At 36.3% G+C, this 14,342-nt stretch overlaps 1 protein-coding gene across 1 annotated transcript; it reads left to right on the forward strand.

Annotated features, from left to right (window-relative positions):
- Positions 1–390: 390 nt before the first annotated feature.
- On the forward strand, positions 391–14,072 carry LOC127840369 (potassium voltage-gated channel protein Shaw-like). The gene is made up of 4 exons (XM_052368780.1): positions 391–537; positions 7,390–7,611; positions 11,009–12,244; positions 13,396–14,072. Exons 1-4 carry the CDS (start codon positions 391–393, stop codon positions 13,576–13,578), a joined length of 1,788 nt encoding a protein of 595 aa, XP_052224740.1. The 3' UTR covers positions 13,579–14,072.
- Positions 14,073–14,342: the final 270 nt, after the last annotated feature.

The following is a 14,342-nucleotide window of genomic DNA, read 5'->3' on the forward strand; positions in this document are numbered from 1 at the left end:
TCACATGTTAGTCTGTGCAGTCCGCACAGGCTAATCAAGGACGACACTTTCCGCCTAAACTTGATTTTCAGTGAAGAGGGACTTCCTTGAAACTAAAAATCCCATAAAAGCGGAAAGTGTCGTCCCTGATTAGCCTGTGCGGACTGCACAGGTTAATCTGGGACGACACTTTACGCATATGCATTAGGCCCAGTTTCTCACAACGCGGGCGCCTATTTAGAGATCCAACCGATCCTTTCACTCTCTCAAAGAAACTTAATTTCGGAACCCTTCACCCAAGGTACGTACTCACAACTTTATTAAATGACTCTGACTTTTGCCCGAGTAAAACAAACGTAACTGCTTTCCAGGAGCGGATCCCCGGAAACGCGGCTGGCCTTATTGACCGTCATGGGGGAGGCGGATAGCACATGGGACCGCCAAAGAAAGGAGTTCTTCTTTGACAGACACCCCGGGGTCTTCCAGATGGTCATGCATTATTACAGGACAGAGGAGCTTCACACCGACCAGAACTTCTGTGGAAACATAATTCAGGGGGTATGCTATTACATGTCGTATATGTATATATTTATATATAGGTGAATGACATTAAAAGTGTTGTTTAATTTATTCATTTAGGTGATACGTTTTAACGTGTTTGAATTATTGTAAAAAAAGGGTTGTCATTGGTAATTCGATATGAGCCGTGCTCTGTGACAACGGGGTTTAATACAGGCGTGTAAAGCGTCGTCCCAGATTTGCAAGTTCAGTCCGCACAGGCTATTCAGGGACGACTCTTTCCGCTTTTATGCTATTCTCTGTTTAAAGAAAGTCTCTTGTTTGCAAAAATATTGTTTAAGCGGAAAGTGTTGTCCCTAATCGGCCTGTTCGGACCTGCACAGGCTAATCTGGGACGACACTTTACGCACATGCATTAAACCCCATTATTACAGAGCACGGTTCATATATGATATTTTAAATTGTCATTTTTTTTAAGAATTAATTTTGCAAGTACGATTTTTACTTGTTATGTATATAAAGTATGTTTATACGCATAAGAAAAAACTTTTATACTAGTAATTTGCAGTGATTAGTTGTATTAATGATAGAAAATAATATTATTATGATAAGTTTCAATTACAGGGTATATATGAAATTATATTGCCAAAATTTAAATATATAAGAATTCGAAAACATGTGGATACTTGACGACCAAATGGAAAAAAAATAGAACCACACGTTGCACATTGATCATGAATTTAGTATTGAGCCTGGTTTTCATCCCAAACGCCATTTTATATTGGTATTTGTTAAAACATGGTACGAAAAAGTATGTCTATCAACTAATGTATTGTTTATTTTCCACCATTACTCTCCTAAACAAACACTCTCTTCAAATTAGAATTAGAATTTAATATACCGGGTAATCACCAGAGATTTGGCCATAGATTTGATTGATTTTCGCTTACAAATGAAGGTAAATATTATTCCAATTGATACAGAGATTGAATTGCTATAATTGACTTGACGAGTTTATCGACTCTATGAATCAATTGTTTCTGTGTTTCAAGCACCTGGATGTAGAAATTTAGGGACGCAAAACAACCGGTGGCGTAAATTGATTAAAATAAAACCAGAGTAGTTATTAAACCATTTATGCATAGCGTCTAGAAAAAAGCATTGGCAAACAGCGTAGACCCAGATGAGACGCCGCATGATGCGGCGTCTCATCTGGGTCTGCGCTGTTTGCTTAAAGGAATTTCTGTAAGAAATATTCTAAATATAGATATAAATATGCTAGACATCCTAATTTTGGAAATAAATTGATCCATTTTTCAAGGATGGGAGAGTCCACTAGGCACAAATGGGTTATTTATTATAAATAGAAATCCCACTGTCAATAAATTTTGTAACATTTCCAATCAAATAAATGAGTCGAAATTTAAACGCAATATTAAATTGAGAATTTATATCGAGTTCCTTTAGGTCATAATTATATTCTAGCAACATATGATTTGAGAATACAAAAATTATTATATATATTCGTTTGTATCGAAATAATGTAAGATTACATTATTTGTATTTAATGTGTAATTATTTCGTTAAGGGCCACATACATACGTGTTGTGTCAACCTTTTATTGGTAACATAAGTCGATCATAATGGGAAAACAATATATCCAAGTGTCGTCCATGATTATCCTGTGAAGCCCACACAGGCTAGTCTGGGACAACACGTTCCGCTCAAACTTTAGAAGACACTTCCTTTTGAACGAAAAATTCCATAAAAGTGGAATGTGTCGTCCCTGATTAACCCATATATGCCTAGGGTCTAGAAAAAAGGCCTTTGCAAACAGCGTAGACCCAGATGAGACGCCGCATGATGCGGCGTCTCATCTGGGTCTACGCTGTTTGCTTAAATGAATTTCTGTAAGTAATATTCTAAATATAGAAATAAATATACTAGACATCCCTAATTTTGAAAATAAATTGATCCAATTTAAAAGGATGGGAGAATTCACTAGGCATAAATGGGTTAAGCTTTGCGGACACATGCTTATCTGGGTCGACAATATACTCAAATGCATTAAGCAAAGTTATCATAGAACGCGGATCAAACGATCGACAATTTTAGAGTCATTTAAACGTTTTTTAACAGTTTGCCATTAATGTTTTGCTCGTTGCATGGGTTTTATGGTACCACCCACCTTGGAAAAGAAAATTCAACGCTTTCAGAATGAACAACCTTGGTAACAGGAAGAACATTAAATAAGGCGTCAATTTCTTCCCAAGCTTGAAATGGTTGATTGGCTGACACGATAAATGTCCGGAAAATAATATGATCATTATGTAACTCCACTGGCTTCATATATCCTCTCGCATTGAATCCATTCAAAGAGAAACTTTGTAAAGGACCATTAATCTGTCATGGGATTTTCTGTAAAAAAAATAAAATACCTTCTTAGAAAGGTGTAGTAGGTGTGGGTTGAATGAAAATTTCACAATCTAACCTTTTGAACATGCACAGACATAATATTGCATTTCCTTGTAATTACAATGCAGTAACAATGTAATAAAGAAATGCTTCTTATTACGCCTTACCCCCCCCCCCCCCCCCCCCCCCCCCCCACGCCTTACCCCCCCTCCCTAAAAAAAAAGCGTGCACGCATAAGCCATGTACAATATTGTTCACAAACAATAATAATACGTAAAGGAAGTACATATTAAATATATCAAATAACAATTGCGCTTTAACTCATGTAAGTAATAGGCCAGAGAGAAAACACGGAGAAACTGTTTGTTTTAACATTATTATTTAAACCGCATAATTTCGTTTTTGTGTATTGAATTAATAACGAGTAACTCGATTTCTGTGTAAGCGCTTTGCCTGACGTGACGTCACAATGTTTTTTTCGCGCGTGATGTTTACCATATTAAATATTTTAACACAAAATACTCGAAAACTAGATATTTTAGAAACATTTCAACGAATGTTGTTAATGTGACAGGATAAATAAAATAATAGGTTGGTGACGTAGATGGAGAATGGTTATCTGGCTCGTCGGAGGATCTTATCGGGTGAGCCAAATTCCTCCGACTTGCCAGATAACCATTCTCCATTCACGTCACCAACCTATTATTCTCTATATATACACCCTAACCGAAAGTAGTACAGCATTGAGATGAAAGTGAACATTTAAATTCCCGACCTATAACACGCTACAATAAACACCGTGCGCGAAAAGAAAATAATCGCCCTAAGCGTGAAACGGTTCTGAATGTGACCTTGGTAAAATCAATGGCGATGCAATATTGGCAATGTCCCAGACCAGTCGTGCATTAACGGGCATTGTCAACTATCGACATAGGAACCCTTCAGCGCGTTTATTTCCGGTTGCATCGTTTGAAATTTCTTGGTACCTAATAAACAGATATAAAGTGAATTTATTAGATGATTAGGTTGATCGATAAATTAAGACTTGATGAATCTGTATGCGTGTGTTTTTCTTCGAAATACAATGTACACACACTTTGCTTGAAAAAGGCGACAGAGTATTCTTGCAAAAGCGTACCGGAAAGTCTATGTAATTTGCGTGGAATATCCTGTTTCCAATCTCAATCAATCGCTTTCCACCTATTGCAGATATTTTCCAAGATATAGTGTTCATTAAATATACATTTAATTGAAATGTTATTTGGTCGTTAACAGAATATTGCGTAGTAAAGATTGTTAATCTAAGTCTTAATTTTCAATGATCGTAACGTATGTTTATTTTTGCCAGTCTCTGTTAACGTAAGGTTAATTATTTCAAATTAAATTTTGCAACCACATGACCTCAATTACTTCAGTTAAATCAACACATAAAAATGCAGACTCGCTTCCATACATATTTCCGACTGTAAGTAATATTTATTTTTTGATAATATAAACTTCTGGAGGATGGAGTATTTTATTGATACAATGGGGAATTTTTCTGCGTCAAAGGTGGCGTTACATGTATTTTGGATTATGAATAACTATATCCGAGACTGTGATGCTGATCGCGGACATTCGTTTAAGAGAGAAGATGCAATCTGGTAGTCTTGTAATGCCCCCGAACCAGCGGTTCTGGAGGTATATTAAAATCGCACCGTCCGTCCGTTAGTTAGTTAATCCGTCTGTCCGTTCGGATTAGTTTCCGCTCATTAAGTCAAGCAATTCTCATCAGATCTTCGCCAAACTTCATGAAAATGTATAAGGCAATAACATCTAGGTCAAATTCGATAGTCGGCCAAATTGAACCAGACACTCCTGAGTTACGGCCATTGAATCATCGTAAAATTGGGTTTTCTCTTTTCCGCTGAATTACTCGAGCAAATGTCACAGGATCTTTGCCACACTTCATGAAAATGTGTAAAGCAATAACATCTAGGTCAATTTCGATAATCGGCCAAATTGACCCAGACACTCCTGAGTTACGATCCTTGAATCATCGAAAAATTGCGTTTTTTCCGTTTCCGCTCAATAGCTCCAGCAATTGTGATTGTATCTTCACAATACTTCATAAACATGCGAAAGGCAATAACATCTAGATCAAGTTAGATAATCGGCCAAATTGACCCAGACACTCTTGAGTTACGAACCTTGAATCATCGAAAAATTGCGTTTTTTCCTCGTTTCCGCTCAATAACTCCAGAAATTATTGTCATTGTATCTTCACATAATTTTATGAAAATGAATGTGAAAGGCAATAACATCTAGGTCAAGTTTGATAATCAGCAAAATTGACCCAGACGCTTCTGAGTTATGCCCCTTGAATCATCGAACAAATGCGTTTTTTTTCTCGTTTCCGCTCATTAACTCGAGCAAATGTCATATGATCTTCGCCACTTTTCATGAAAATGTGTAAGGTCATAAGATCTTGGTCCAGTTCGAATATCAGCCAAATTTACCCAGTCACTTCTAAGTTACGGCCCTTGTATCATCAAACAATTGCGTTTCCACACAATTACTAAAGTAATTGTCATTTGATCGTCACCAAACTTCATGAAAATGTGTTAGGCGATAAGATCTACGTCAAGTTACATAATCAGCCAAATTGACTCAGACACTCCTGAGTTACGGCCCTTGAATCATCGAAAACTGAGTTTTTTTGTCGTTTCCGCTCATTTGTAATGGTACTGATATCATAAATAACTGACAAATATCCTGTTTCAACCTTATATTTCCATCAAAGCATCTTCCAATCAGAGCATCTTCGGAGGCATGTGTCATCCTTCGTCGACAGCTCTTGTATAAAATTGCTATAATTTATCTGAAATGACATATTTTCAATAGACAAACATACTAAACTAGTCAGTTGGTTGTCAAAACATTTCATGTATGTGTTACAAAGAGCGTAAATAAAAAACACTAACCATTCGGTGTCATTGATTGAAACAAAGTAACTCATTTAGACTTGTGCTTTAATTAGTTAAACGAAGCATAGCAGATAGAGTTTTTTTGCTATGCTGTAAATATGAAAATAGTTATTTGCAAGAGAAAGCAGTTAATGCATTGGTGAAACATAAATATAAAAACATCAAAGTAATTAGTTATTATATAACGAAGGCGGAAGTATCTCTCTTACTACTATACTACTGCATAAAGAGTATTTTATTGCCCGCAAAACTTGAAACCTCTTAGTATGAAATTCCAAGAATGCGGAAAAATCTTTCTTCTTGTATACTACTGCATAAAGAATCATCTATTAACCGCAAAACTTGATACCTCTTATGAGGAAAGTCCAGAAACGGTCAGAATGATAATACGGTCTTCCAATAAAATATTTCCATAATAATTAACATAAGTAAAAGCGTAATAACTTAAGCCCTGATAGAAGATATATAGATAGATGGATAGATAGATAGATAGATAGATAGATAGATAGATAGATAGATAGATAGATAGATAGATAGATAGATAGATAGATAGATATATATAGATAGATAGATAGATAGATAGATAGATAGATAGATAGATGATAGATAGATAGATAGATAGATAGATAGATAGATAGATAGATAGATAGATAGGATAGATAGATCGTAGATCGATAGATAGATGATAGATCATAGATAGCTAGCTAGCTCGTAGATAGATCGCTGCTCGATAGTAGCTGCTCGCATGACTAGATAGCTGCTCGCTCGATAGCTCGATCTCTCGCTCGATCGCTCGCTAGACTCAGCTAGATCGATAGCTCCTCGACTAGCATCGCTAGACTCATATAGATAGATAGATGATAGACGATAGATCGATAGCTAGATAGACTAGATAGCTATAGTGGTAAAATCGTTGAACTGGTCCTCATAAACCGGTTCAGGAAGATACTACGAAGATTCTAGATTGAAGGCGTTAAGAAATCTAGTCAATTTATACAGGCATACTAGTGTTAACCTGGTATGTTCGACTATTTTTATAAAAGAGTAAGATTTGGCTCATGTCATTGTATTATCCAGACTTTGATTCCCATAGTTGTTTACATAATGATATTTAAAATATGATTCACGTCTGCCTCCGGAGATGTTTAATCCCAGCAGACGATAACATTGATGCTGGTCACAATTTAGTTCACGAGACTTCGCTTCGTGGTTGTCTTTTTCTGAAATATATTTGAGACGTGCTCTGTGAAAAAGGGGCTTAATGTATGTGCGTAAAGTGCCGTCCCAGATTAGCATGTGCAGTCCGCACAGGCTAATCAAAGACGACACATTCCGCTTTCATTATAGTTTTCGTTTCAAGAAAGTATCTTCTTAACAAAAATCCAGTTTAGGCAGAAATTGTCGGAATTGAAAGTGCACAGGCTAATCTGGGACGACACTTTACGCACATATATTAAACCCCTTTTCACAGAGCGCGGGTCATTTAACATCTGTTTAATCTCTGTCCTAGGAGCTGATTTTCTGGGGCCTCACTGAGCTGGACATCGAGCCGTGTTGCTGGGGCCACTACAGCAAGTACAAGGAGCACAAGGAAACCCTGGCCGCCCTGGATGACAACTTCACACAACAGAACGACGAAGAGGCGTGGCAAGAAAAACTCACGGGATTCAAGAGGTTTAAACACCGTGTCTGGCAGTTCATGGAGGAGCCGTCAATGTCACGTGGTGCAAAGGTGAGTGATACGATAGGTGATGTGATGGGGGTGCAAAGTAGCTCGGTAGGGTGAAATAATGTTTCAGGTGATACACAAGTGGGTGATACAGATGATCTAGTGCTGCACAAGTTGTTGATACAGCAGGAAACGTGGTGATACGGAGAGTGAAACTGGCACTCATATGGAACATATAATTGGGCAATAGAATTGGGGTCATGTTGAAATGGTGGACGAATCAATAGATGGATGACACGTTATCCAATGTGATTCAATTGTGGTTAAATCAGGGACTCACTTAGCGCTTAGTTCAGTTTAGTGATTCAGGCTATACAACGACGTCTAGGAACTTCCAACAGGGACTATCTTGAAATAGTGGTGCTTATCGAATATAACATTTGTACCATACTTGAACCAAAATGTTTGTTAGTTAACTAGTAAGAAAGTTGAGTTACTATAATATATTTAGTGTACCGCATATGGCTAAATATGTATTATAGCTTTGCTATATACGCTCGCTTTATATTGCCCATTAAAGCTCAGAATTTTAGAAATATAACACTCAGTTAACACCATTGAAGAAAGATAATTATCCAGAACATTTTATAAATAACTAAATGAAAGGTGCTATGTTCTTTAGTAAAGTAAAATCGATTACATTTAGTTGATTGTTTGAGATTAATTTCATATTGAAATTTTTAACAAGCAATTTACATGTGCATTTCTATTTACAATCGCATGTATATTATATATTTTAGACTTTGAAACACACTACGATACTTTAATATGGTCGGATAAACGAAACACTAAACTAATTTTTACAAAATGGTTATGCATGCAATTTAAATAGCTTAGTTACTTAGTTAATTAATTAGTCAGTGGTTTGTGACCAACATAGGAAAACCAATTGGTAAAATCGATTGGATATGGCAGGCGAAATAATATCTAATGAATTGTCAGTTAAGCGGTGACTCCATAATTGATGTTAAAATCAATCAGACGCCGTATTCCTGAGTAACATATTTATATAATAAATACCCAGCATCCGCGGGAGCATAATCACGGAACAACGGCTCTGATTTGATTAACTATTTTATTAGAATGCAACAGGCCATAAAGATCTAACCTGAACATAACTGGTCTGAGCAGGTAGCGTTAAATTGGTTTCGTATTTAACCCATTTATGCCTAGTGGAATCTCCCATCCTTCTAAATTGGATCAATTTATTTCCAAAAAAAGGGATGTCTAGTATATGTATTTCTTTATTTAGAATATTTCTTACAGAAATTCCTTATAAGAAAACAGCGCAGACCCAGATGAGACGCCGCATCATGCGGCGTCTCATCTGAGTCTTCGCTTTTAGCCAAGGCCTTTTTTCTACACGCTAGGCTTAAATGGGTTAAACTTTTCGAACACTTAGCAGCCATGTGTTAAAAAAAAATGTATACAATAATTTTCGATGTCAGTCAGTTTATCGTACTATTTGAGCTACACTATTGTTTAATCTCCTTAACAATTTTCAAGATGATAATTGTGTTATAAATGCGATTATTATTTTATTATAACAACATAAAAAAACTGCTACACTTCAAGTTGACAAATGTTTCTTAAAGTACGTGAATCATCAGTCGGCGAATATATTATTAATCAACATGTTCAGGCCATGTTTCATTGAGATTTGGAAATAAATATGGCCTCAGGAGTGCTAAATGCTTTTTCTTTAATACGACATAGAGCGGTTTTGGCTTCACATTGCAGTGTTACGCAATAGGTCGCTATATTATTTGGACAAATTTTCTGACCAATTTTCACGAAGATTGGTCCGATATCGAGACGAGGCATGTGTAGTGTTCACGAGATTTTTCTTCAATTTGATCAAGTTACATATCAAATGAGAAACAAATGACCCAGTTTCAAACTCGGTTTCCATATGATTGGGAAACATGTTCTAAGCAAGTTGTATGAAGACAATGTTAAAGTTGCAATTCGAGCTTTCACATGCTTTTCCTGTTAATTGACCTTGAAACCTTAATTTTTATTCTATATGGTCCATATGTAAAACATGAGCCAAATATAATTGGACAAATGTTTAAGTGACCTAAACAGTATTTGCAAGCTTTTTCTTTAATTTGACTTAGTTAGTTTTGTTTTGGTTCACGTGACTCAGTTTCGAATTTGATCAACAATCTTTTGAATAAATGATCTGACTCACTAAAGATTTCATAGCATTTTGCTATAAATATGACCTCAAGACAATTCACTTTTTTGCTCATTAATTTGACCTAGTGACTAAGATTGTAAACCCATGCATGCCAGCTTTGACATTTGCTGAGGTTACAATAGGACAAATGTCCTGAGCAAGTTTCTTGAACAACGAACAAAAATGTTCCACTTTAGTATTTAAAACGATTTTTAGCTATATAAAGAAAACCGCTTTGAACAACGGAGGCCTTGTTTTTCAATCAACATGGGCCATTTTCTAACTAGACCGATATATCATGGGCAAAGATATTCTGTGCAATGTTCACGATTATAAAGAAAACAATCTAACTTTTAAAGTGTTCACAACATTTAAATTTAGCGTTGTATGGATAACTGCCTCGCCCCAAAGTTTTTCAAAGATCCTGAATAGTATTTGAAGCTAAGATGTAATTGTGATTAATACTCTAAGCTAGTTTGGTGACGATTGCAATGTATTAACTATTTAAAAGCTTTTCTTTACTTTGACATAGTGACCTAGGTTTGAATCCTATATGGCCCAGTTTTAAACTCTGATATAACTGGGACAACTGTTCGATACAGTTTAACGAAGATTGGGCAATATGTTGACTCTATAATTTTCACAAGGTAAATGTCGACGACGAAAGCTCACCGTTAGTTTCAGTTGTCACGTGTTTTGTTGTTCATGACAATAACTCTTGAAACCGTTTACAATTAAGATTTATGTACATAAATGTTCCCTTGTTCTCAATGACTGTATATTGTTCATATAGATCTACATAAACCTATTACCTGCGCATATAATATTGCGTTCTTTTAATATGCAACTCTTTGCGATCAGACTGATATGAATTCTGTTTCTAAGGCAACATAGCATTTACAGAAAGTGACGAAGTGTTACTGGCAATGGAGCGTTTGTGTTCCTTTATTATAGAAAGCAAATGCATGTTGATGATTAATGTAAATAAGTATATATATATATATATATATATATATATATATATATATATATATATATATATATATATATATATATATATATATATATATATATATATAACATTCAGATATTGAAAATTATCATTGTTTATTGAAATTCAATGTAATAGAATTTCACAAAAAAATTTGGTACACTTTGCAATTTCTCCAAAGCAAATACATGTGCACATCAAAAAGATTTTTCTTCGCTGTGTTTCAGATTTATGCAGTGGTATCCATGTTTTTTGTCGTGCTATCTATCGCCATTTTCTGCATGGAGACCTACCACTGGTTCCGCGTCCCCATCCCTGGCGCCGTGGCCCACAATGCCTCGGTGTATCAGCACTACTGGTCCCCAACTAAGGACCACTGTGTTAAAGAGATACACACACAGGGCAGGTACGCGTTTGGTGAGACAGAGCCACATCCTGCGATGACTTACCTTGACTATATGTGCGCCGTGTACTTCACATTAGAATTCGGCATTCGGCTGTTTATCGCTCCCAAGAAGTGGGTTTTTATAAAAGGTCCGCTGAACGTAATCGACTTCTTGTGTCTGGTTCCACATCTGACAGCCATCATATTGAAGCTAGCAGATCCCTACGGGGCCTCCAAAGAGACCGGACATTTGTTCCGTGCTTTCCTAGCGTTACGGACAGTACGAATTCTCAGAATATTTAAACTGATGAAACATTACAGCGCTTTTAAAATTCTCGTGTACACCATAAAGGTCTCCACGAAAGAGCTGCTGTTGCTTGTTGTGTTCCTGTTTACCGGAGTGTTGATCTTTGCAAGCATGATTTTCTATGCTGAGCCGGATGTGTTTGACAGTATACCGGTGGGCTTCTGGTGGGCGCTGGTCACAATGACGACAGTCGGTTACGGCGACATTGTCCCCAAGACAGAGGGCGGGTATCTCATAGGTTGTGTATGTGTACTTTGCGGCGTGCTGACGGTTGCTTTCACTGTGCCCATAGTCGTTAATAATTTTACACTGTACTATTCACACGCACAGAGTCGAATTAAACTACCTGTGCATAAAAGAAAAGAACTAAAAAGGAAGATTTTCTTGAAAAATCAAAAGTCATTGGAGTTCCTGCAAAAGCTGAAGTGGAGACGCGAGAAAAATAAAACAAAGACAGATTTTAATAATATAAATAACGTGACCACACCACGTGACCCGCCTTGTGGCCATGAGGCGACAGACGAGGTTATAACAACGCCTCCTAAGAGACACAATGTGACCATGGTACTCGGAAACGGCATTGCGGAACCATCGGTTATCTATGACGTCCACAGCAATCCGAATTTGTCGCGGGAATCGACCGACCTCGCGCCCGTGGAGACACCAGAAAAGATCAAGACCGTATCGGAGAGTATTGACTTCTCTTTGATCGACACCACGTCCTCGAGTCTCCCGGGAACGCCTTCTGACATGAGCATCAGTACGGAACAGGTGAGAGAAAGGATCACTCTCGTGTAAATGATGCATTCAGAAAGGTTATTTATTATTTATGCAAAATGGCTCTTAAGTTACGTATGACTAGCCGCCGCCTTTGTATATGGCATAAGTCCCTTTTGGTCGTATTATCATCGCTTTGACTGCATAAACCAATTGTTTTTATCAAAGTGTACGCCATTTAGCGTTAAGAATGGATTATGATATCGAAAAAGATTGCAAAGTTGATTGTCTCTTTGCAAAGGTTGCAGAGAATACATAACTGTCAATGTATACTTTTAAAATATGTGTTATTCTCGTTCGTGTATTGACTATGTTTTAATATCTGAGATGATGCACTGACTGTGGGCATTAGCTACCGGCATTGTACCTATTGATTACCATACTGTCACTCTTTAATGGGACCTTTTCACGTTATGGTCAATTGACAAAATTAAAAAAATGTTTCAGATTCGCACATTTTCGTTGTTGTTATGATATTTGTGAGGAAACAGTTATACTTAACATAAACCATGCTCTAAAATAGCCATTATAGGCATCTTTTGACGATTTAAAAACCTGAAAATTACAAAGCGTTGCAACGCGAAACGAATGAATTATTTAAAGAGTTCTGTTGTTGTCTTTATATTTTGTGACATTACGAGGATTGCTTATATCAAGTGTAAAATACAGCATTAATTTTATGAGCACGGATGGCCGAGTGGTTTAGGCTGTTAACTTTAACTCCAGGGTCAGTGGTTCGGGCCCAGTTGAGGGTTATTTTGTTCTTTCTTTAATTTTTGTTCTTGTTTTTTTTCCCTGGATTTTTTAGATCCAGTGTTTACATTAATCAATATAAAGCATTTAATGGCAAGCTCCAATACCTGACAAAATCTGTGAAATCTCTTTAAATACAATATGGGAACTTTATAAGTACACACGTTATTGGGTCATGTTATTGGGCCAGGCATTGAATTTGTGGATTTATATAAATCAAGCGATATACTAAGTTAGCCTGCCGGTCCGCATAAAATTATACAGTGATGGAGACATCATTAATGATCTTTAATAATGAAAATAAAAAAAGAACAGTGACCACCTCGTTCTTATAAAATGAAATTTGTAGATATAAAAGCACTCATATACAATAACAACATTGACTCTTCCAGCACATCCAAGAAACGGAACAACTGCTAAGCAACATCGCCGACGCCGACAGACGCCGTAAGGAAGAACGTAAACGTCAGCTTGACCAAATAAATCAACGTCGTGAAGCGAAACGTCAGCAGACCCAACAGACGCCAAGAGACGCTCGAACACGGCCCGGGGGAGGAGCTAGACGTGTAACCTAGCAACGGCCACAGTGTCTTATATAAATACTTTTCTATCAGCAAAGCGTACGGAAAATGCTAGGAATATACCAACTTGTGTAAGATTTGGTCTTTTAGTTTTTTTAGATGTTATAAACCAACATTTCCAACTGATAAATAACTCATTTTAAACCTGTTGAAGCGTGACATGTTAGTAGGAACATTATGCTCGTGAGGACTATGGACTATCATTTTTTTACATGTATATTTATTAAAAGTTTTATTCGTTTTGCAATCATACTTCAAATGTTAAAAAATGTCGTTTTGTATAAGCAACTACAATTCTGTTAAAGCTTTTCTATTGTCTCACGGTAAATCTTTTGCACGAATTGTGAACTTTTATTTAATTAACGTTTCCTTATCAACAATATAAACTATTTTGAGGACATATGTTTTACCCATTTTTAATAAATATCGTTATAATTTTATATGCTTTTTATGCTTCAACACATTTTTCGTCAATAATATATTAGCTATTTATGGTAAAACCATGGTGTGATTTGTCATTCCAAAATAATCTGTAAATTAAAAAAACTCGATTAAATAGTTTCTTTGTTTTTATATTCAATCAAATGCGTTAAATTTAAAAAGCCTTCATTCATAGGTTAACATTCAAATACTAGGTACACAACAAGTCTGCTTAAAGATGCGTTAAGTATTAAAGTGCATTTATAATTATAATTATAATATATATAATTAGATTCTTGCGCATGAAAATGGTATTCTTATTAAGAGATGTTAAGCGA

This window comes from Dreissena polymorpha, chromosome 8 (genome assembly GCF_020536995.1).
Source record: "Dreissena polymorpha isolate Duluth1 chromosome 8, UMN_Dpol_1.0, whole genome shotgun sequence".
NCBI classification, from domain to species: domain Eukaryota; kingdom Metazoa; phylum Mollusca; class Bivalvia; order Myida; family Dreissenidae; genus Dreissena; species Dreissena polymorpha.